Below are 23156 nucleotides of genomic sequence, written 5' to 3'. Positions count from 1 at the left end.
TTTCGTCACCTTAAACCTGCTTAAATTTTGTTCTATTTCATGTTTCAAGGACCATCAAGAGTGTTTTATTTAATGCAAGACAATATGGTTATGTTTATATGAATATTTGGCTTCTTTCTAGAGGGCTGTTTTCACTATCATCTTTTCCCAGATAAGCTTCTTTAAGCTCATTTTCTATGTGAATGATGAGGTGTAATACTGTCCTAAATTGGTCCTTAGAGCACAATTGTTATTTATGTACTACGTGCCTTTGTTTTTTTATCAACGTGCCAAGTATTTCATTAGTTTAAAAAAAATGTGGAGTGCTGATATAACTCACAGTCTTGGGATATGACTAAGCATTATTACAGTAATAAGCAGGCTGGATTACCACCTTGACAAAGTGACAAACAGGCCTAAGGGCCTTGTTCAGACAGCCAGGAGCCTGAAAAGTTCCCACATCACTGTATGTAATTTGGTTTTGGTAATGTGATTTAATGCAAATTGAGCGCTACTTAAGTAGAATACCAACTAAACTGGGACCTGTCTCACAAAGTGCTGTTTCTTGGCCCTGTTTTGGAGGCAGTAATGTGTCAAAATTAGTCTGCATGCAAATGACACGAGTTTTGTGTAATCGAAATAAACTTGGCAACTGCTGCTAAAGGTGACACAAAGCACAGACTATGATAGATGGGGCGTCAGTAGAGACCCAGCGAGTAAATCCAGCCAGGATGATGAGAGAAGTGTAATTAGAAACACAATACTGCCAATAACGATGCAAAGAAGTGTTTAGAGAGAGCATATTGTGTTTGTCTTTCCATATTTGGGCTATTTATCAGACTAAACAGTCATTTCAAGAATAACAGGCATCTTTATTTATTCGCTAACTAGTTTCATTTAAAGAAGACAAAAGAGAGATTTACCCAATCAGGTTTTTTTATTTGGAACAGAGTGGCAGATTAGTGACAGGGCGGTGGCGTGGAGGATCCGCCTCCTCTCGCTCACTCAGCCAATGACAGAAACTCAGCCTTAAAAAAATGCAAATGTATAAAAACAGGAATGGGAACAGCAAACATAGAGTAGTGTCGCCTATATTAGGCTTCACACACGCACACACACACACACACACACACACACGCATACATACATACAGACTCACACACACAAACAGAATTCACCCACTCATGCTCTCACACACCCACTCGTCTTATTTGGCTACGCAGGCTTAGATGGGTACAAACACACGTTTACAGTTTGACAGTCACTTTAGAAAAGACAGTACATGTTAAGATCATTCCTGCCTGTGAAAAAGTGGCGCGTTGTCTTTCCGTCTGTCGCAGAGAGACAGGCAGGCAGACAGTCAGACAGACAGACAGTGAAGACACAGTCAGTGTGTGTGAAAGCCACTGTGAGGGACCAGCTGCCCCACATTCAGCAGTGAACAGACTAAACACGCGCACACATACACATACACACGTCGACAGGCTAGTCAGTGTACACAAGAGTCTGCTGTGAAATATCAAGGTGAAGCACTCACACACACATACACAGGTGGCGGTTTAGATGAGGTGTACACACACACGCTCACTCACGCACATCCATGTTCTCACCCAGGTGAGGGGGCAGGCGACGTGCACACACAGCAGTGGAAGAGGTGTGTTACCTGTCTGTGGAAGAGCGTGAGAACTGCTGGAGAAGGTAAACACATACTCGACCACAGTACATTCCGACTTGAACTCACCCCTCTTTTTGATTTCACACACAAAAAAAGATGCACACTGACATCCACACACACCCAGACTAGTATAGTTTTGACTCCCATGCATTTTTGTTCTACAGTACTGAGTATAATAGAAGCTACTAGCCCAGTCGCACTGGTGTGGTTATTGTTACAATCTCTTAGATAGAAGCACAGCCCTCACACTCCCCATCCAATTCCTTGTCCCCTCCCCAAAAAAGGAGCCCTGAAGTGACCTCCACAAGCACTAATCCGAGGTCTTCTTCTTTTTCATAACCAAAGCTTTAATGGCAAAAGTTATGATTGTGATTGCTGTACAGCAGGCCACGGATTAGAGCACACGGGAGCATCTTCCTGTTTCTCTTTGTTTAAGTCCCCACACACACTTCTAAAATGGCCCCATCCCATTCCCAGACAGAGAGCCGATGGCGGAACGGGAACAAAAAAGAAAAAAGAAGTGATGCATGCATAACGGGGAAGGGGTCAGATGTCAGGTGTGATGACAGGACATGTACGTAGTTGTGCTTTTAAACAAACAGACTAAACTCTAAACCAACCGGCAACTGATCGATAACTAATCAATAACATATTGGAACCAACAGATCTCTCTCATTTCACAAGTGATATCTATCACGATGATGATGATGATGATGATGACAACGATGATGACGATGGGTCTGATATGTGTACTGGATATGATTTACAGTAGTCTATGTGTAGTCTGTAAATGCACAGCGAGATAAATGTCTGCATGTTGGAGTGTTGGGGTGTGAGCATGTGTATGTGTATGTGTGTGTGTGTGTTTGTGTGTGTGTGCAGATATGTATATGTGAAAGTGGCTGGCGAGAGCACAGCTCATCTAAGTGATGACAGATGACAGTGATGGATAAAAACTCTCAATGATCATGCAAATGATTAGTGATGCCAGAAAGGATACGCTGATATTTACATATAAACTTTTTTTAACTGCTAAATACACATCCTCCTGTTTAAGTATTATTATTATCATTATTATCATTATTATTATTATGGTATTATTAATTTCATTATTCACCATCCAGCCCAAAACATTGATATATTATTGATTATTATTACTATCCGTAACTAGTCTTTGTACAGCTTAGAGGAGCAGCCGTGTCGCCAGCTCAATGCAACCAACCAGTGTTTCCACGGTGGCGCCTCAACATTGTCAAACACGTCGAGGGTCGAGCACCATTTTCTGGTTGGCCGAGCACAGAGCGAGAAGTCAGAGCCACCTTCCAGCAGAGACCAGTGAGCGTGTACGTGTGTTGGTGCGTATATGTTAGCGTGTGCGAGTGTGCGTGAGTTGATGTGGCTGCGTGGATGCGTGTCGTTGAGCACCAGAGGGATGGAAGGCACAAAAGAGACCTTTCCTCTCACCTTTGACCCTGGGCTCTGTGCGGGCCAACCAGATGCTCTGTGTGTTTTCGGGGGGTGAGGGGCAGAGGCGAGCTCCACTGCTCCCTCGCTCTTTTTTCTTTTGTGTCTCCCTCAGCTCGCTCCGCCCCTCTCCTCTCCTCTTTCTTTTTTGCCTTTTCATTTTTCGCTCCATAAAACAGAAGAGGAACTTTTTGTGCTGGAAACACAGGTTAAAGAGCTTGTGTTTTGTTTTGTTTTGTTTTTTTACAAAATAATCATATCATTACATACAGAACAAGAGAATCTGTAGAATATTAATAACAACATTTACTTTAAAAACATCTTGTGTGTATGTGTTATTTTTTCAGAATATATTTGGATTTATTTTTTCCTTTTTTTTGTCCTCTTTTGTTGTTTTCATTGAAAAGAAAGTCCCAAGTCCGCAGAGAGAAAGGCGCTCTCAAGTGTTTTGGAGACGAGAGGAGAGAGGGATGAGTAGAGGCGAGCAGATGAGGGGGATGTGACGAGGAAAAGGAGGAGTAGGAGGAGGATGAGGAGGAGGGCGGGGCTTAGAGTATCTTTCTCTCTTCTCTCTCTCTCTCTCGCTCTTTCTCTCTTCCTCTCGGAGTGTGGTGTCTCTCTGGCGTACGAGTGTTATGCGTAAAACTCCTCCTGCTTGTCTGGTTTCTGGTAGGTGACGGTGGCCTGTTTAGGTTCCTCCAACGTGTAGCTGCCCTCGTCCTTTTTCTTCATCCTGTACACCAGCAGCATCACCAGGAAGGCTGCGAACAAGGCTCCCACCACGCCTCCCACTATCACAGCTGGAAAGACAGACAAATTGAGAGGGATGAGATCTTTAAAATTTCTCATTTATTTCAGAACTTATTTGTATGAGATTCTAAACCATTCAGAAATACACAGAAACAACTCTCTGATGCCATTACATGTAGCCAGTGCTCCATATTGTAGTATGATACGACACACTCTACTAGGGCTGGGTTACATGAATCAGTCTCACTCTGATTCACAAGGTCCCGACTGTATTTGATTTCCCGTTCGATTTGACTCAATATCAATTTGCTTAGGGATATTTCAGTTACATTACCAATTATACAGATTTTTAATTGAAATAATGCTGCACCATTGTACAAGGAACCCTCTAACGTGGTGATTTCTAAGAAATATTAATGTTTACCTTAAGAAGTAACCAAGATACAGTTACATTAATGTTTTGTTTTTTTTTATTTCAGTTGACTGACCAGTGTCAATCATGGACTGTATATAAGAAGTGGTCAGAGCTGCTGTATTTTTGATCTGCTCTTTTAAAACCAGCAGTCTGGCCCTCACCACCATGGCTCTCGAGAACCAGAAGTGTTCATATTTGGACAAAATGGTGGAGCTGGATGAAAGTGGGGGTTGAAGTGTGAGCTAATGCTAACCTCTAGCTTATTAACATGCTAAAACTGTCTTTTTCATCAAAAATATTAATTTGATTGTCTTGTTCTTGTTACTTATTAACCACAACTACAGCTGAGTTGCCTTTCAAATCTAATTCATTAAAGAGAAGTTCCAAAATTCTGATTCAGCTAGAGTGAGATATCAATCACACCCCAAACAGACTGTAGACATCGAAGCTCCTATTTTCCCTAAAATCTTACCAATAGAATCAACACTTATTGGCCCAGATTGCGTATTAGTTTTAAGGTTTGATGAAGTTTACCATTCTTTCCATGCCAGTAAGCTAATGCTCAACAACAGCTCACTCATCAACCTTCGCTCTCCCGCAGCTTCATCCACTTGCCCAAATATGATCACTTCCAGCCAACACAACAATGGCAAAAATACAAATTCCTGACTCCAAAACCCAACAGTAGACACCACAGTTGCTCTTTCCACTTTTTATATACATTATATGGGCCAGCAAATACACTGGGTTGCATTCTTTAGTGCAGCGGCGACCAATGGTGTTAATCTCAGGCTTTAATCATCGGTAGGAATAGGAATGTCTACCTTTTATTTTTTGATATTAGATCACCCAAATGAAGATCAATTTGAATCAATACATGATTTTTTGTCAACTCACCCCTACAGTCTATAGCAGGGGTGGGCAACTCTGGTCCGCGAGAGCCGGTATCCTGCATGTTTTAGATATTCCCCTCTTCCACCACACCCGGTTCAATTAATGATCAGCTCATCATCAAGCTCTGTAGAAGCCTGATAACGATGCAATGGTTTCCAGGTGTGCTGGAAGAGGGAAATATCTAAAACACGCATGATACCAGCCCTCATGGACCGGAGTCCCCCCCCCCCCCGGGTCTATAGCACTATACACAGACACACATTGCATCAAACACACCTACACTGAAAGCAGAACAAAGCTACCACAGCATTACTATCACCTAGCTGCTAAGTGAAGACTGATGAGGCTGAATACGCCAACATATGTCATGTCTATGTGTTGCCAGCAGTTTTGTGCTACACTGATGCCCTGCGGTGCTACATAGTAGTTTACCCCCAATAGAGTCGATGTAACTGACTCATAGCAGCTGCGCTTTTCCACCTTTTCCAACACACGTGTGATGAAGGCTTGCAGTGTGGGCTAGATTAATGTGTGGTTATCGAACACGAAAAAGAAACTTTCCTTCATTAAACAAATCGGTGTCGGTGCCAAAACAGCAAACAAACTGTTATTTTCCAAAAACTTGAAGAACGCTTTGTTTCCATTCATTGTGTGGGAGGTGTTTACTTTGTTTATCCCATTACTGCCAACATGAGAGTGCACAGACTTCACAATGTACTGTAACTGCAACAGTAATCACCTTTTTTGCTTTTCAGGCTTTATTTTACTTTAATGTCATAAAAAATTTAAGTGTTAGACTAGGTGGTTTGTTAAGAAACATTTAATGCAGGAGACCATCGTGTTAATGAAACTTTGACCCGCCAATTCTTTGCTTATAAAGTAACAAGGACTAGAAAATGCATGTCCTGTAGAAAATGTGAGTGATGGCTGAATGCTTTGCTGAACATATTCAAATTATAGCTGCTTTTTAAAAAGATTTAGAAAATTTAAATATACATATTAAAAATGCATGTTAAGCATTTTTTCGACTCAGTGATTTAAGTGCCTGCAGTGCAATCCTGTATGACCCTAGCATGTACCAATAATTTGTTCTATCACACACACGGTCTAGACTAGTCTAAAATCTGTTGCCTCCTGCTCTTTACCGATGACCAGGAAATCAGCGAAAACCACAGCCAGTAGTCCGCCAATCAGGACAGCTGAAGGAGAGACAGAGAGCCAGTCAGGTCAAGAAAAAAGTTGGCTGCTCCCTCACTTTTTACAACAGCTCTTTTGGATGAGGAGAGAAGGGGAGGCACTTGAAAAGAGATTGGATTTACCCAGTGGGGAAAATGATGAGAAAAAAGAGGGGAGAGAGGGGAGGGGGAGGTAAGGGGGTGGTTGGATAACCCAAGAAGAGGATTGCTTGTTCTCAACGGGTCAAACAGGGCTAAGCAGCACATTCACTTATGGTGATGAATCTGCACTATGTGAACGCGAGGTAATACGAGTTTATCTACGAAGCTCCCAGAACGCAGGGAGAGAATACAGGAGGCAACGGGGGAAATGCAGTCTGTTGATCTAAAAGGTGATTATGCAGTGATCTATTTAACAGAGACGAGAGACAGACAAAATCAATAGACACACAATAGGTGTGTTTCCATCCTGTTGTTTTTACATTGTCAATTTTTTTTAGCCACAAAAAAACTCTGTGGATATGTCAAAAGACTGGATAGAAACACACCTAATATTTGGATAAAATGGAAGAATTACACAGAAATTAACTTCATTAACAGGTGTTCATACCTATCAAGACTTCTTTTCTCTCCAGTATGTTCTTCTGTGGCAGCTGAGCAGCCGAGCTTCCTCCATCCACTGTGTTGCCGATCAGATCTGGGTCCCCTGGCATTAGGCCTCGTCCAAGACCATTGCGGTTTTCTTCACGGATCTCAAAATCTCCACTTGGTCCTGCAGCACCCACCTCATTGTTACCCTCCTCTGAACGGCCCTGAAACCAAGAGAGAGAGAGAGAGAGAGAAAAAATGTCAAAACTAACCACAGGAAATGTACATTTTGATGTAATCACATTTGTTCCATGGAGTCGCTACAGTGACATTTAAGCCAAACCAACACAAACAGAGACTTTTCCATGGCATATGTTCACCGAGAGCCTTTAAAACAATGAACCTCTGTATGCTCTGATTGGGGGAAAGTTGCATATTGTCCAACACATATACACACTTCATGAAATATGGTAGTGTAATTACAATGTGGAAAACCAGATAAACCAAAAAAAGCACAATGTTTTAATGCAGAGCTGCTATAAATAAACACCCCAATAGTTGAAAAAAAAAAAAAAAGACGGTGAATAATTAAACGGACAGTCAGAAATAAGTCTTAAGTGTGTCTTCGATGTACTTTATTTGTTCTAATTAGCACTGCTTAATATGCTAATATGCTGCAGGTATGACAATTACCATGTTCACCCACACCAACAGTTCTAATTAGCACAGAAGAACAGCAGACGTCATAGGAAAGTAAAGTCAGCTGCTAGAGTTCATGTGTTGGTAGCAGAAGTTGTAGCATTATTTCAAAGAGTAATTGAGCCACTATATTCTGCACCACAAATGACTTCATGGTACTGGAAAAGTTGAGCAATTATCAAAGTTTGGTACCATTAATGTCTGTATGAAATGTCTTGCCAATAAATCTGAAACTTTGTTCCGCTAACAGTCCTGGAGGAAAACTCACCAAAGTCATTGCAAATCCCCATCTGAGCATCATAAATGAAAAATCATTATAAGACACAGCGGTGCAAGATTTAAGATTTCCTCTATTTCCAAGGCCTTTGAAAATCTACTTGATATACAAGACTGTCAAACAAAATGCCAGTTTGTCGAAGAAGGAACTCTCTGGACTGTAACGTCCTCCAGCTCCACTCCCAGTCAGCCTGACCTCTGTTGCATGTCATTTCTCTCTCACCTAATTTACTGTCATCTCTCGACTGTCGCTCTATAATAACTAGGAGAGGGAATTACAGAGTAGCCCTTCTATCAACAATGCATTAACCACAATAATGACGTTATTAGGACATAAAGATTCTGCAGTGCTTAATACGTTCCAAGATTATCATATCAGTTTCAGGTTCCTTTTTTGTATTTTTCAATCACACAAAAGATGTGGATAGTAGCTTTTTTTTTTGTTTGTTTCACCTCTATGGAAGTTCAATCCAAGTTGATGTGATACTGAAAAGTGATGTGAGCCACTGGAGAATACTGATTGGTCTGAGAGAATCGTCAGTATCAGTGCCTCTGACTGATGTTGTACATCTCAAACTCTCCTGTTTTTTCAATAATCCTCTGTCTTGCTGTCTTCAGCCTCCCCTTGTGACAAACAGCAAGAATCAAGAACAGCGTCCCCAGAGATACATTGATTGCATATATTGCTTCTATACTCTTTGACATCCATTTTATGTCCTACATTGTTCTTGTGTGTGTCATGTTGTCGTCAAGGGAGTTTCATGCACCATCACTTGCTATGACAACCACCTACACTGAGGGAGTACTTTATCTGCTGGTATTGTAGTACATCAGATCGGTTGTGTCCGCTTTTTAAAGGTCCCTATTTCAAGCTGGACTCAAACGTATTTTTTCTAAGACTTGTTTGGTCTGGGGTAAAGAGGACTCAGGATCACAACAATGGTGATATTACTAAACTCTTTATGCATTGTCTTATTTGTACTTCATCACTACTTAAGATTAAAAAATCCCTGCTTCTAATGCAATAATTTCATGTACTCATTTTAAGTTTGAATACAGTTACAAGCAAGAGACAAAGGGTCCAAAACAAAGCTACTGTGGAAATATCTTAAAGTATAAAACGACCAGCACCACATAGTCCTTCTTCCCATAGACTTAAATTGAGCTTCTCAGGAGGTGTTCTGGTCTCATTTGCTTTATTTGGATCCTCTAGTAATGTTCTGGTGGTACATCTTTAACTTATTGCTCGGTTAATGAGATTTTAGAGCAAATAGAAAGCTTTGATGTCCGCCATGTTGGGCTTTGATTAATAAGTGTGTGTGCTTCATAAATTACACTAACAGGATGTCAACTGACTTGGTTACGCAAGTGTTTGATGAAGTTAACCATATTACGCTGTCAGTTAGCTTGTGTTTAGCATTAGCTCACCCACCATAACTCTGCCATTTTGTCCAAATATTTGCAAAATTCTGAACCCAAAGAGTGGAGATGGTGACGACAAAAATCTGAACACTTGGCTTCAAAACAGCAATCCAAAAACCAATAGGTGACGTTATGATGGATCTGACCATTCTCATAAAGTCTCTGACTATAGAACAAATAGACCTAAAGGCACCCCGATGCACCCTTTGTTAGACGCTTAAAAGAAGAATACACATTTACTCCTTGTCTGTGGCAATTTAAGGACCTTAAAGACAATTGTTGAAAAAATCAACTGGTTTGGGCATATTATACCATATCAGTCAGATTCTTGGCTAACTATCGCCATAATACCCTTGCTGTGTATCCAGTCCAGTCTTGGGCTTGTTTCTGTCCCCTCTGCCTTGGTCTTGCCCTGAACTGGTCCAGACCCATCAAAGTCTCAGTCTTATCTCACTCTTGCTACACTCTGTTTTTGGTTTAGTTTTAGGTGGTCATGAGTGCAATATTAACATCTGCAGAAGAAGATGAAATACCCTGCACCAAAAGTGACATGAGTGGAGTTGTACCTGTGTTGTTGTGGGCTGTGGGGTTCGGGTGGTTTTCTCTGTTGGTACTGCCTGAGTGGCTGTTGTCATAGGAACCCTGGGTCTGAAGGGCACCCTGGTCTTGACTGTGGTAGTTGCAGCGGTGGTGGTCCTGGTGGTCGTAGGTGGAGCTGTAGTGGCCTCTGAGGTGGTCTCAGCTGTGGTGGATGTGTCTTCCTCTGTTGTGGTCTCCATGTCAAAGCCTGGGTAAGATGACGTGGGTTCAGGAGACAGGTAAACGTCATCTTCTTCTTCCTCTGTGGTGCTCAGGTCATCTGACCCGGCAGAGGGGGCTGCACTTTCTGCGGTACTTGTTGCCGGGTTTGTGGTCGCCACAGGAACAGCAGCAGGGGATCGTGGTGCGGGAGTCGTCTGGGCAGCCCTGATTCTCTCCAGCTCTCGTTCTCTTTCACGTTCTCGCTCTCTCTGCCTCTCTCTCTCTTTCTCTCTCTCTCTCTCCCGTTCCCTCTCTCGCTCACGCTCTCTCTCTCTTTCTCGTTCCCTCTCCCGTTCCCTCTCCCTCTCCATTTCCCGGACTCGCTCCCTCTCTCGCTCCCTCTCCATCTCCCTCTGTCTCTCCCTCTCTTTCTCCATCTCCATCTCCCTCTCTCGTTCCCTCTCCAGCTCCCTCTCTCGTTCCCAGAAGGCACCGCTCTCTCCGTCGGCCTCGGTGGTCAGCGGGATCGTCGTCGGGTCCGGGTTGGGGCTGGGCTCTGCCGCAGGTGAGGCTGAGGGGGCGGGACTAGTGGCCTGGGTGGTGGAGAGGAGGAGGGTCTCTTCCGTGGTGAAGGACACACCCACTGATGTCGGCCTCATACTGATCTCAGGGACTGCAGAGGAAACAGGACAGGATTTAAAACCACTTCATTACACTAGAATATATTACAACAAGCAAAAAATTAAAACAGCTCACTGAACATTGGTGCAATAAAACCAGCTGCCCACCCACCCACACACTCACTCACACACAAACAAAGCAAAACAGATAAGAGTAAATCACAAACTGAAACTGTGGCTGCACATTCCCCCAGTACAGTAACTACACCTTGACTAACAAGACTCAATGAAATGCTCCTTTTTCATTGTGGGAGTTTTTGAGGCCATTAGGAAAGACTATAAATAGTGGACTGTTGTAGTTTTTTTTTTCCTGAAAATCATTATCACTTGTAGTTGAACTGAACACACTACATCTGCTTAACACACTTCTTGCAAAATTGTAAATATTGGTCTCAGTGCATCTGATGTGGATCAAGTCATATAATCAAACCCAGAAAGCAAAAGTGAAATTTAAGCTATTTTTTTTTAAACTTTACATATATTTATTTGTGAGTCTTTTCCCAATTATTTCCATTCAGTCTATTATTTTTAGAATACATGTACATAACACATTTGGATATGGATATATACTACATACATGACAAAACACCACTGCACACTGCCCTCCACCATGGACTGTATAGAATGAGAAGAAAGAGGCATCATCCATTGGTTTTGTAGCCAATAGTTTGTAATTTGGCCATTGACACATTGGTTTTCAGAGGCAGAAGGGTGGAACTACAGGAGCCTAAAGGGTCATGGGTCAGCTAAGGCCAAGCAAAAACATAACATGATAAAGTTCATCTAGTGCTGTATTACAAAGTTATTTTGGAGCCGAAGTCCTTTTCCCCAACCCTGCACACATGAACAGCCACATAATGTGTGTGTAGTTGACGCTTTGGGCTTTGATACAATTGATGGTTTGTGTGTATTGTGTATTACAGTAACACAAAAACACCAGATTTTTGCAACAATATGCAAGAATGTTTTGCCTTTGCCAGAGATGTAACATGTTTTTCCACTTGTTTGCCTTAACTCAAGAGGGAATGGTATAGGTACGAGTGACATACAATAGTGTGTGATACGTAGGCCTCTTTGAACCACAGTGGTTACAGTTACCCGATACGTAACTTAGTCCATTAAGTCTCCAGGACACCCTAAGCCACCTCATTGTAGAAAAAAATAGTAATTTCTTTTCATGTTTAGCATTCGTATACTCTATATCCGAAAATGCAGGCCTTCAGGCTGGAAGGAGTGTTTAAGTTTAATTACTGCAACAATTTAGTTTTGGTTTTCAGTTTTATGTTAAAGGACAGATTTGAAAAAGACCAAATGAAGCGGGGGCGGGTAAGACTTCCTGAAGGTTTGTCCCCTGTAAGGATGGCAAGTTAAAAAGAGAGAACAAATCAGACAATTAAACACAAAAATAGGGATTCAACTGAGAGAAGAGAAGAGATGAGAAGAGAAGAGAAGAAAAGAAAAGAAAGAAAAAAGAGAAGAAGAGAAGAGAAGAGAAGAGAAGAGAAGAGAAGAGAAGAGAAGAGAAGAGAAGAGAAGAGAAGAGAAGAGAAGAGAAGAGAAGAGGGAGTGCTGTGTTATTCATCTCTTCTTAAATCTTATAATACTATTATACCACCTTTCATTTTGTTATAGCTGTGAAGCTCCCCGAGTTGAAAGAGAAACAAATTGAATTTATGGGCACAAAGACATGAAGGCTGACAGAGAAGCTGCAGAGGATATCGAAAATATGGACTTGAACAATGCAGCTTCTGTTAAACATATCACACGCCATGAAATGCCAAACACCAAAGCAGCTATGACACAAAAATGCACATCCGCCGGTTCAAAAAAGGAGCCTTTGGAATCAGACGCTCTGTATCACAGTGTGAGATACAACATTTGCCGGTGCTGCTGTTTCAACCACAGGGGGTGCCTCTGCTGCACTCGTCTGCTGTGAATTGTAATTCATTTTGAGCGTGCTCGCCGCTATAACACAGTGTCTGAACTGAGGGCAGTCCTCAATGAGTCATGCTTAATAAGGAGAGCCCCGCTTCAGCAGCCAGATCACAAAATCAGCCTCAGTTCCACCAATGTGATTTACGTTAAGTAGGTAATTCCTACGCACGCAGACAGCAAGGTCTCTCAAATACAGACATACGCTCACAGATAGGTGTTCGCAACTGCTGGTATGCGTGTGATGGTCTAATCTGTGTGGACTGTAATCTGATTAGAGTAAATAAGATCTGGGAGAATTGAGCCCGAGTTACTGCTTGTTTGCAAGGGTGTGTCCGTGTTTAAAGGTGTTTTCAATAAATCTGTATCCAAAGCTGTGTGTCAAGCCAAATGGCAGGTTTGTATTTTGTTCTGTGTGCATCTGTGCATGTGTTAGGTGGTGAATAGAGGGACATTAATTCAAGGACAGGGAGGGTGCACAGGGTCTTCAGGGTCAGCAGATTGAAACCTAGCAGCTGTCAAGTTTTAAAGAATAAGACTGTTGAGTGTTTGCCCTCTCACACACACACATACACACACACACACACACATACACACACACATTCAAACACACACATACACAGATATACTTACAGCCAGAGCCAGAGCCCGAGTACAGATCCTCGTCATCGAAGAAGTCGTCTCTCGTTGAGCCTTCATCATCAGACCAAGTCTGTCCCTGTGAGAAACAGGAAGAGGGAGATCCAGATCATGGAGATTAGAGTTATTCATCATGAATGACTGCGCCATTTGTCATTTCATTTGAAAGAGAAACCACTTTGGCAGATTACATGCACACACGCACATGCACACAACTGTCTGAGAGGAGGCGCAGGCAGACGGGCAGCATTATGTTGGACAGAGTAACATCTGTCTGTCTCTCAGTCCATGGAGAAGCATAGTTAATGAGTCCATCTAAAGCTAGGATTTTTAAGCAGAGGAACATCAGAGCCTTTAAGAACAAGGGGGGCTTTCGTTTAGTCTGCTTACGTGTCAGTTAAAAGTGATGCTCAGACTCTAAAACGGCAAAAAAAAGAAGATCAGCTCCAAAAAGAAAAGGTTCCAAAACCGGTAGCAATTATTTTACAGGCAGTAAACTGTTTCAGTGTTGGGGCCAAAACCGCCAAATGAGTTGACAGATCACACAGGACTGCATTGATTGGTGTGTGTTTCCTCAGGTACCAGTTAGTCATGAAATACAATCCAGAAATTCCTGTTTGAGAAACGGATCCATCAAATGATTCCTCCGGCATAAAAACACTGCACAGGCCTGATGTCAGTCTGTACGTTACGTTAAGGTTGTATTATTTCATTTTAGTAAGTTATTACAACTGATTACTTTTCTAACAAATGTTTTAAACTAAGCAATACAGCTGAAAAGTACTCAAAACATTAATTTAGTCCAGGCTGTGTAAACCTCAGAACAGTACTCAGACTGATTAATTCATCAGGAAATTAACCAACTACAGGACAATTAATCAGCTATCAGCTTTTTTCTGCTCCAAAATATCTGTCTTATAATGGCCACAATCAGCTTTTATTAAAAGTTCTTCAGTATAATTAATATACAGAAACAGCTTTACTTATTTCTGGGGAGAGATCATTTTCTGTCAGCTAAACAAAATAAGACAGCTAAATAAAAGTAAAACTCAACCAGTTATCATCCACCTAACAGTCAGATGATTCAGGTGCTGTACACACACACACACACACACATACATATATATATATATATATATATATATATATATATATATATATATATATATATATATAAAATCACATTTACTCTGCAGCAAAACTCACCCTTTAAACTCCTTGTAAGCCTTCATACTTTGATGGCAGCTTGTCCTTAAATTGACCAAAAAACAGTCTACATCTAAGCCTCATATGTAGAGTATATTCACACATGACCCCTTTTAAAATCACTAACATTTTGATTTATAACTGTCATTGAAAGCTGAATTTAGAAACTAATTAATGGACTTGTCTTTAGTTTGTTTTTTTTAACTGGTATTGCTAGGACTTGTCTTTAATGGCAGCAGATGTAGAATATTGAACAATTAACTGATGTTTGAGGGAAAGCAATAAATAAAAATCATATATAGAATCAGGGATGCACAGATACATCAGCGGTTATTAGCTGATATTCGCAGTATTGATATATCAGATTTCACAAATGGCAGTGTCAGATATTTATGCCATGTTTTATTTAAGGTTTTCTTTTCCCCAGTATTTTTGTGATTTAGCCTAATCTGATTTCATTCAAAGATAATGTGATGAAGAGCTGAAAGACTTTAAAATAGCAACTATTTATATATTCACAGTGAAAATTTCATTGTTGGGGAGGCTAAACAACAACAAAACAGAAAGTAACGTTGGTATTGGTATATTGGTATCAGCTAAAATGTCATTTTCAATATCAGTATCAGAACTACTTAGACTTTTTATGTTTTCTTCCAGATTTATTGACTAATAACTTTCAATGTGATGTTCTGTAAACCTGATTTATTTTTTAACCCATAAAGACCCAAACTTCCACCAGCAACCAAAACCACCTACTGTTGTAAACTGTTTAATTCCTGTTGGTCCACTAAACCTATCAATTCACGTAAATAATTGGTGTAAAATGCAGTTTGTCATGTTTCTATGGTCATCAGATATGACACATTTGGACATTCAGAGGCTCCATAGTGAATGTGGAAACACCGTCATCTTCTACAACATTGATTCACTAGTAAAACCCATGGAGTTGGATCAATGACAGTGGATGGAAACACTTGGTTTATGTTCAGTTAATGTTAGATTTTGCTGAAAAATTCACTTTTTCTTCAGTTCTCTCTGTTTCTGTTATAATAACCCTCAACTTTAACCTGAGCCTTTATGAACATCTACATGATCATTTAATTAAATATAGATAAATACCTGATTTTGACTGGAAAAATGCAAATTACAGAGGATAGTATTATAATAAATGGTGATAAATCATGTAGCAAAGGTTAAACTGAGAGGAAAAATTCATTTGGGAACTGACACAAAAGTAGCACTGGGTCTTTATGGGTTAATTATTACTTCTGTTTTTTAAAGTATTTTATTTTTGAGGATTTTGTTGATAACATAAAATGCAAGTACAGACACAACACAGTAGACATGGTCCAAACATACACTAAAACAAGACAACAAAATAACCACGACTGCCAGTTCACAAAAGACTTCAGTAAGTCAGTCCATCAGGTAGTGAAAGTGTTCATTAGGTGTCAGGAGCTGTCCATGAGGTGAAGACCGCAAGTGGACAGTGAGTGTCTGAAGGAAGGTCCTAAAGTGCTGTCTATATCCAGAGGACATAGTAAGAAAACAAACAGCAGAGAAGTACAGTACAGAGTAGGCTGATGTGCCTAGTCTGACACTGTATCTTTATCTGTGTTGATATAATCAATAAAAGGACCCCAGATTTTAAGAAATTTGGTGTGGTTGTCTGATATTGTGAATCTCAATTCTTCAAGGTATAGACAGGACTCGATATCATTTCGCCATTCTTAAAGCAGGGTAGAAAACTTGATTTCCGTTCCCTCAAAATTACCCTTTTTGCTATAACCATACCAAACATGAGAGCTTCTTGCAGAGCTATCGAGAGAGTAATAGAGTAGGTGGAGCAATGTATTGTAAATCCACCATCTGGCTGCAGTGGCTTATTATATATAACAGTGTATAAATTAAAGATGTCATCCCAGAACACTTTAAGCTTGGGACAGGCCCCAAAAAGTTAATTATCACTTTTAATTAGATTTCCAGGTCTGGTTTTCAGTAGTGAAACAGTTCATTTCAGTCTGAGTAATTGATTATCAACTTATTCCTGCCTCCAACTATCATTATTATATTGACCTTTGAGATCCACTATCCCCCACCTCTAACTGAATTATTTAATGACCAAATCTGTAGTAGGTAAATAACAGTGGGTACTATTTTGAGCTCCTTGCAGGGCTCTGAGTAGGAGAAGATCTTGTGGGTAACGGCTGCTTTACAGTACATTTGAGTTTTATAGTAGCACTCTAAAGGCTTTCTGCCCGTTATATGCCTGTAACTGTCTCATGGGTCATTTCACAGCTTCCGCGCTCATTATTCCACCTTAATCTCAGCTTGTTTCATGTATGTCGACGAGGGCACCATTGCTGCTCTGTGACCTCTGCCAGGGTCAGGTAAGACAGATTAGTTGGTGGGTTTGAACCTCAGCGTTGGGGTCACGCCGAGACTGATCCTACACTCTCTTCATTCATCTCACTTTTCCTCTTGACCCACATCCCCACGATGTATAAACGCACTCTTTAGCACTCAGATGCTTTTTCCCCATCACACAGGGTCAACTAATACTGCTATCAAATGCATGCACTTAAGAGACACCACCCATACTTCAGTGCAGAGATACGTTTCAGAACTGCAGCGCATATCTCACTATGTTTGAAGAGAGATGGATAAAATGAATTAAAATGAAACTGTAGCTTTGTATGTTGTAGACCAGTTTAAACAATAAAATACTGAGTACATGACGCAGCAATTATACTAATATATCAACATCATGTAACACAATGAAAGAGTCCATTCTGCAGAGTGCTTTTCCTTTTGATTCTTCATGTACATTTCATTGATAATGCCTCTATACTTTTGCCTCAGGCACAAAGAAGGGACATAAAGCACAAACGCTTGACTAATGCACTGAATTAAGAGTTTTCATGGATCTACACTGCAGTATTTATTTTTTCCGCCTCCCTATATTTAACAAAAATATTTTTGCTTTCTACTCCTTACATTTGAATAACATAGCATAACAAACACAATAAGGAAAAAATGAGCTGAAAGACACAACAAATATGTTTGAGAGAAAAAGTTTTGCACATTGGATCAAAGTTCATGTTCATCATTCTCAGTTTGTTGTTTTTTTAAATTCGAATGGTTTTAGCAGCCTTTTATTTATATTAATATGATGTGACGTTACATTTGCTTTGCACATGAACAGCCTGTAGAAAATAGCTACTTTATACTTTGGGAAATAGAGCCTGGTCTTTTCAGTATTACTGCACTATTACTGCAGTTCAATCAGCTTTTACCATACTCCTTTTTACACACCTACTGTATCTATATTTCTTCTCCAGTAAAGCACGTCTACATTTGCCAGCTCTGCTTAGCTAAGTAAATACTGAATGCCAGACAAAAGGGTTATTTTTCTTTGCTAAAAAGGATGTGAATCCTGTTTCCACCCCTGCATTTTCTGTTCTCTACTATGATCTGTCTTGGTTGGCACTAAGGTTGTGATGCCAAAACAACCCCCCAAAAACAAAGGGCTGCATTTTGCTTCAGGTACTGGAAAACAGTCAGTCCACTGCTGAAAATGTGACCAAAACAAACTTATCTCCTCAGCAAATCTTAAGCCCATCCTGAGGCTGTGCTTAGCAGCACTGTCTTTCTTAGCTTGTGTGATGCTAATTGTGCACACACAGGAGCAAGTTCCTCCCTGGCTCCAGACAGAAGAAACCTGATGCCTTTAAAAGCCAATAAAAGCATAATGGAATCTAGAAACCCGAGCATCTCAGTCCATCACATCACAGCATGAGGGGGGAGCTGAAATGCTATATGTACCTCCTAAAATGAAATTGACTTGGAGTTGTTTAGAGCGTCGACACACAGCGGAGGATATGGGCTTCCCGAAGTTGAAGGCTGAGAGTGTGTGTTTCACACTTTGAGTGTAAGTGTGTGTGCAAGAGAAAGAGAAAGTGTGTGTGTGAAGACACGGTGATCTCAAACTCTTGACAGTGCCGAAAAGAACTGAAAAGACGTCTTAGTGTGAAAATGTGTGTGCGTGTATTCCAGTGATCAGTTTTACAATGAAGGCCGTTGCTATGGGCAACCTTTGCCTCTCACAGAAATTCCTGTTTCCCAGTGAGAGGCTACCGCATGCACATGAACATGCACGCAAACACACATCCGCACACACATAAGGTCTGGAGCGACATAGGTGTTATGTAACGTCAAATAAACAACCTAAAAAACAACATCAAAACAGTCTGCTCCTCTGGCTCCCCCTCTTCTATCAGTCCCTCCCCCCTCTGCCTCCTCCATCTCCCCCCACCCTCATGGATCCACAGATTCGGTGCCAGTGTATCCCCGTCCTCGCCCCACTTTCCTTTCATCTTAAACTTCTCTCTTCCTTGTCATTTCTTATCTCAAGGCTAGCCCCTCTTAATTCAGCGTGACTCCCAAAAAACACACATGCATACTTAAATAAACACACACCCCGCCCCGCCCCCGAGGCGGCTCTGGAGCCCACCCCAGGGGCCCCTTTTACAAGTTCCCTCTACACATAACAACCTCCAGGAGCTGCACAGGCTGGCCTGCTGTCTATTTTCAGTTTTAGTGGGTTAGTCGCAATGTTTGCTGTGAGTTTAAATGTATATCATCTATGTTTATCCTAACCTTTAGCAGTAATGTGCAATCACCCTCTGTGCCTCGACATTTTAAATTTATGAGATGATATTATAAGTGTGAATTCGCAGTATGGCGGGCAGCAGTGCGTCACTGTATGTAATTACAGTGTGTATGTGTGTCTCACTGGGTATAATCACAGGCTTTGTTTGTGGTATGTGTGTGTACATGCACACAAAATGCCCTTACAGGCTAATTCGTGTGGGTGTGTATGTGCCTTTTACGTGATTCTGGGGGAGTTGATTCGGGCCAGCTCTGCATTTTGCCTCTGTTTCGGGAGCTATAAACAGCTGTACTTTTTGCCTGCACCACATAGCTAACTAACCACAACGAGACGCTGAGCTCTCCTTCACCACATGCATAACCCGGGGGCCAAAATCATCTGTACGTTGCCCTCAATTTCCCTCCACCACTGCATTTTGTTCCCATTCGTTATAAAAGAAAACTGTGTAAGATGACAGCCCCATTCGGCTGGATCTGCGCTGTAAATGTGATGTTGGGTTTTTGGCAACATATGAAGTGCTGCCATTGTAAGGCATGCGGTGCGAGTTGGAGTCATTTTAAAACAATCTGAAAGCGTACAGTATATAATTATGTGTACTCATGTAAAAGGAGCAGGGGAAAACATAAAATTGAGGGGTAACAAAAAGAGAGAGAGAGAGAGAGACACAGAAAAATAAGGGGCTTGTTGTTGGGTAATGTCATGTTCTGACAAAGCGAACACAGGTGCGTCCTCTGAGGGCTGTTGCAACATTCCCAGTGACTCAGGTAGAAACCTGATCTGAACATGACATCAGGTTTATGCATTTGATCCTATACACTGGAGCCTGCCTTATGAGCGTGTGTATATGTGTGTGTGTCAGCTCATTTTACAGCCATGCAGCCCAGATTCCGAACCTGATCCTCCAATGCTGCGGTTTCAGACATTAATATTCCACCAGAGCCGATTTGCTCTAAATTTTAATTTGGAATCAGAGTGAGAAAAAAAACAGTGAGATTACAAATGCATGAGTATTACAGTAGCAGCACTGCAGCAACCTGACAATGTGAGTGTGCCATGGTTATGTGACGATTACCGGCATGAGTGTCAAACAGATAAGGGTATCTGTATGTGTGTGTATATATGTACATGTCTGTGTGTGTGAACTGATTTGCTGTTTTGTCTTTCAGAATGCAGCCGCACTCACAGCTGAGCTAATACTAGATGCAGGAAGTCAGATAACAATAGAAGGCAAAGGGAGTTTATAGACACACTGATCCACCAAACACACACATGCATATACAGAGCGGGTGAAAAATTTGCAAACAATAAGTGTGTGTGTGTGTGTGTGTGTGTAATCTGAAGATGATTTTGGATGTTGTTGTATTTCTGGCTGGTCCAGCTCCGTTTTGAGGAGATCCCCTTCAGGGTAACTGGGCAGATAGAGAGCTTCATTGTGACTGACTTCAAATGCATTCCTCAGTAACCCGAGAGGCTGCGGCTGCTGCACACATCCACGCACACACACACACACCGCTCCTGATACAGTAGAGGCAAAGCTCCTCTGCCACGGAGAAATAATCAGTAATTGTTCTTTTTAATATGTGTGATTTTTATCGGAGCAAATGTTCTCAACGGCTGCAGAATCTCTGAGTTCTCTAACTGTGAAGAATAATTTGAATACTCTATCTCTCGCCATCTTTCTCTCAGCTTTGTGGCACCATCTGTGATTCCCACTCTTCTATTTGTCCCTTCATTTAGATATTCCTCCATTTAGAGCTCTGAAGGAGACGTAGGGCACTGAGGTCATGACCATCTGTGATCAGACAAGAACAGTGTTCCACGTCTCTTTGAATTGGAACCTTTGAATAGAAATGATAACCTAACATGATGAAATAATGCAAAAAACTGTAATACATTTAAAGATCTTTGTGATGCACTAGCACTTGTAGATTGCAACCAACTGAATAAGAACACTAATAACCCCCCCCCCACTAGCTGTAAAACACGTCCCTCATTAGAGTCAGTGTTTATTTTGTTCGTTCTGGGATTTTTAAGCTGAGGGGATATTAACTCTGGTCCACACTTGGGCAAAGCAATTGACGGTAATGGACCTTAATACTGGATGCCACCCACGATAAAACAGAATACAGAAGACCCATGTTCAGGGCAACGGTGGAAACATGGCAGCAATACACGATGGACTCAAAAAATACCTCTGTAAAATGATGCATTCTATGGTGAAAAAATATGACTGCCATATTTAAGTGATTATGAATGAGTTTTCTTTCAACAAATTCCATAGATTCTCCTAAATTCCCATAAATCGTACAGACTTGGCCTTTAAGCACAGTAATTATACGACACACAGTTAATGCAGCATAAAAATATATGCTTTCATTTCTAACTGGTTTAATATTTTGATTCAAGGCCTGTGATCTGTAATCATTTTCTGTGTTTACAGGGAAAAAGTAAAATATGTTGCATGAACTTTGCATAAAACACCTAAACTCTATTTTCTGTCTCACATTATTGTCATTTTTTAGAAAACTATGATGAGTGATTACTGACAGTTAGAGAATGTGAAATTAACTAGTGTTTACAAAATGAAAATTAGAGCCAGAAGACAGCTGATTTTAATTGACTTCTATTTGCAATATTGGAGTTTCATACATATCCACTTTTGGGAACCAGACTTGTGTTCACTTTTAACCTGTAGTATAATGCACTGCCCTTTCCTATTCACATCTGTATGTTGTTAATTTTAATGTTCTGTTGCTGTGATACCTGCATTGTATTGCACTAGTACAGTTATAAATCAATGTGGACTGCAGGAAAGATATTTATACATTTACAAAAAATGAATCTATCAATCTTTTCAAACTGCTCATGTAAGAGGGTTTTCAACATAAAAAAGCAAAACATTTTACAGTTCAAGGTAAATGTAATATTTTGGGGACTAATTTGTCAACCACATGCAACAAGACACTTAATGTTGTGTGTGGAATATTATTGATTTTTTTCACTGCAACTAATGGAGAAAATAATCTAGACACTAATCAATAATGAACATAATAACTGTTCACTCAAGAAATCCCACACAAATATTCCTCACTGTGTTAGTCACAGTGTTTTTTCCTCCGTGTTTCTTTTGACTACACCTTCCACTCATATATATCTGTACCACTGGGTGGTCCAAAACACCACTGAGGTTTGCATCCCCACTGCTTCATCATCAGCAGCAATTTGACTCCCTTCATCTCCTAACCCTGCTCTTGTGCTGCTGTGGCATTTAGCTGAACGTGAATGTTTATTTCAGTATGTTGTGTACTGACAGTGTGTCTAATGACCGTCTATGCTAAACTGACTTTGGTTTGTTCCACAGAAACACACAAAAGCCACCACCTGATCACCAAACTGAATGCATACTGTTAGCCTCATAGTATAATCGCCTCAAAGTCATACACTATATGGACAAAAGTATTGGGACATGTTGAATTCAGGTTTTTCTTTCCTAACAGGGGTCTGGGATACAAAACAGTAATGACAATGTCATATTTTAGTTTTATATTGTGATAAATATCATTGCATTGCATTTGTTAGTTTGGTTAAAATTGTTATCTTTGCTTCCAAAATGCCACAGAGATGGTTTTTACTTAATTTCTCTCTACATTGATTTTGTTAGGTTTTTTTGTTTTAAACCATGACTATGATTTTAAATGTTCTACCTCTAAATTTCTAAAATATAATCATCTATCTTTTAACTTTAAGGAAATATTGATGTTTAGGCGATAAAGTATATGGACAAAAGTATTGGGACACATCATGGCTACAGTTGTAAGATGTCTTGTTTGTGTTGATTTGAGATACAATATTATGAGAGACAATATTATGACATTTGTTGTTTTATATCCTAGAGCCCTGTTAGAAAAGAAACACCTGAATTCAACATGTCCCAATACTTTTGTCCATA

At 40.6% G+C, this 23156-nt stretch overlaps 1 protein-coding gene across 2 annotated transcripts in view; it reads right to left on the bottom strand.

Annotated features, from left to right (window-relative positions):
* Positions 1-897: 897 nt before the first annotated feature.
* Positions 898-23156, bottom strand: part of sdc3 (syndecan 3) — a 49946-nt gene continuing 27687 nt past the window's right edge. Inside the window, exons 2-6 of one of the 2 annotated variants that reach the window (XM_030147304.1) lie at positions 13324-13408; positions 9904-10751; positions 6963-7164; positions 6323-6376; positions 898-3918 (exon numbers count right to left, since the gene is read on the bottom strand). In XM_030147304.1, coding sequence (XP_030003164.1) covers positions 3752-3918; positions 6323-6376; positions 6963-7164; positions 9904-10751; positions 13324-13408 — 1356 coding nt within the window. In that variant the 3' untranslated portion in view covers positions 898-3751. The remainder of the gene's footprint in view (positions 3919-6322; positions 6377-6962; positions 7165-9903; positions 10752-13323; positions 13409-23156) is intronic. The other variant, XM_030147305.1, reaches the window with a different exon arrangement.

This window comes from Sphaeramia orbicularis, chromosome 11 (assembly GCF_902148855.1).
Source record: "Sphaeramia orbicularis chromosome 11, fSphaOr1.1, whole genome shotgun sequence".
In the NCBI taxonomy this organism is placed as follows: Eukaryota; Metazoa; Chordata; class Actinopteri; order Kurtiformes; family Apogonidae; genus Sphaeramia; species Sphaeramia orbicularis.
Note: the sequence above shows the minus strand (reverse complement) of the source record. Positions and strands in the feature narration are given on the sequence as shown.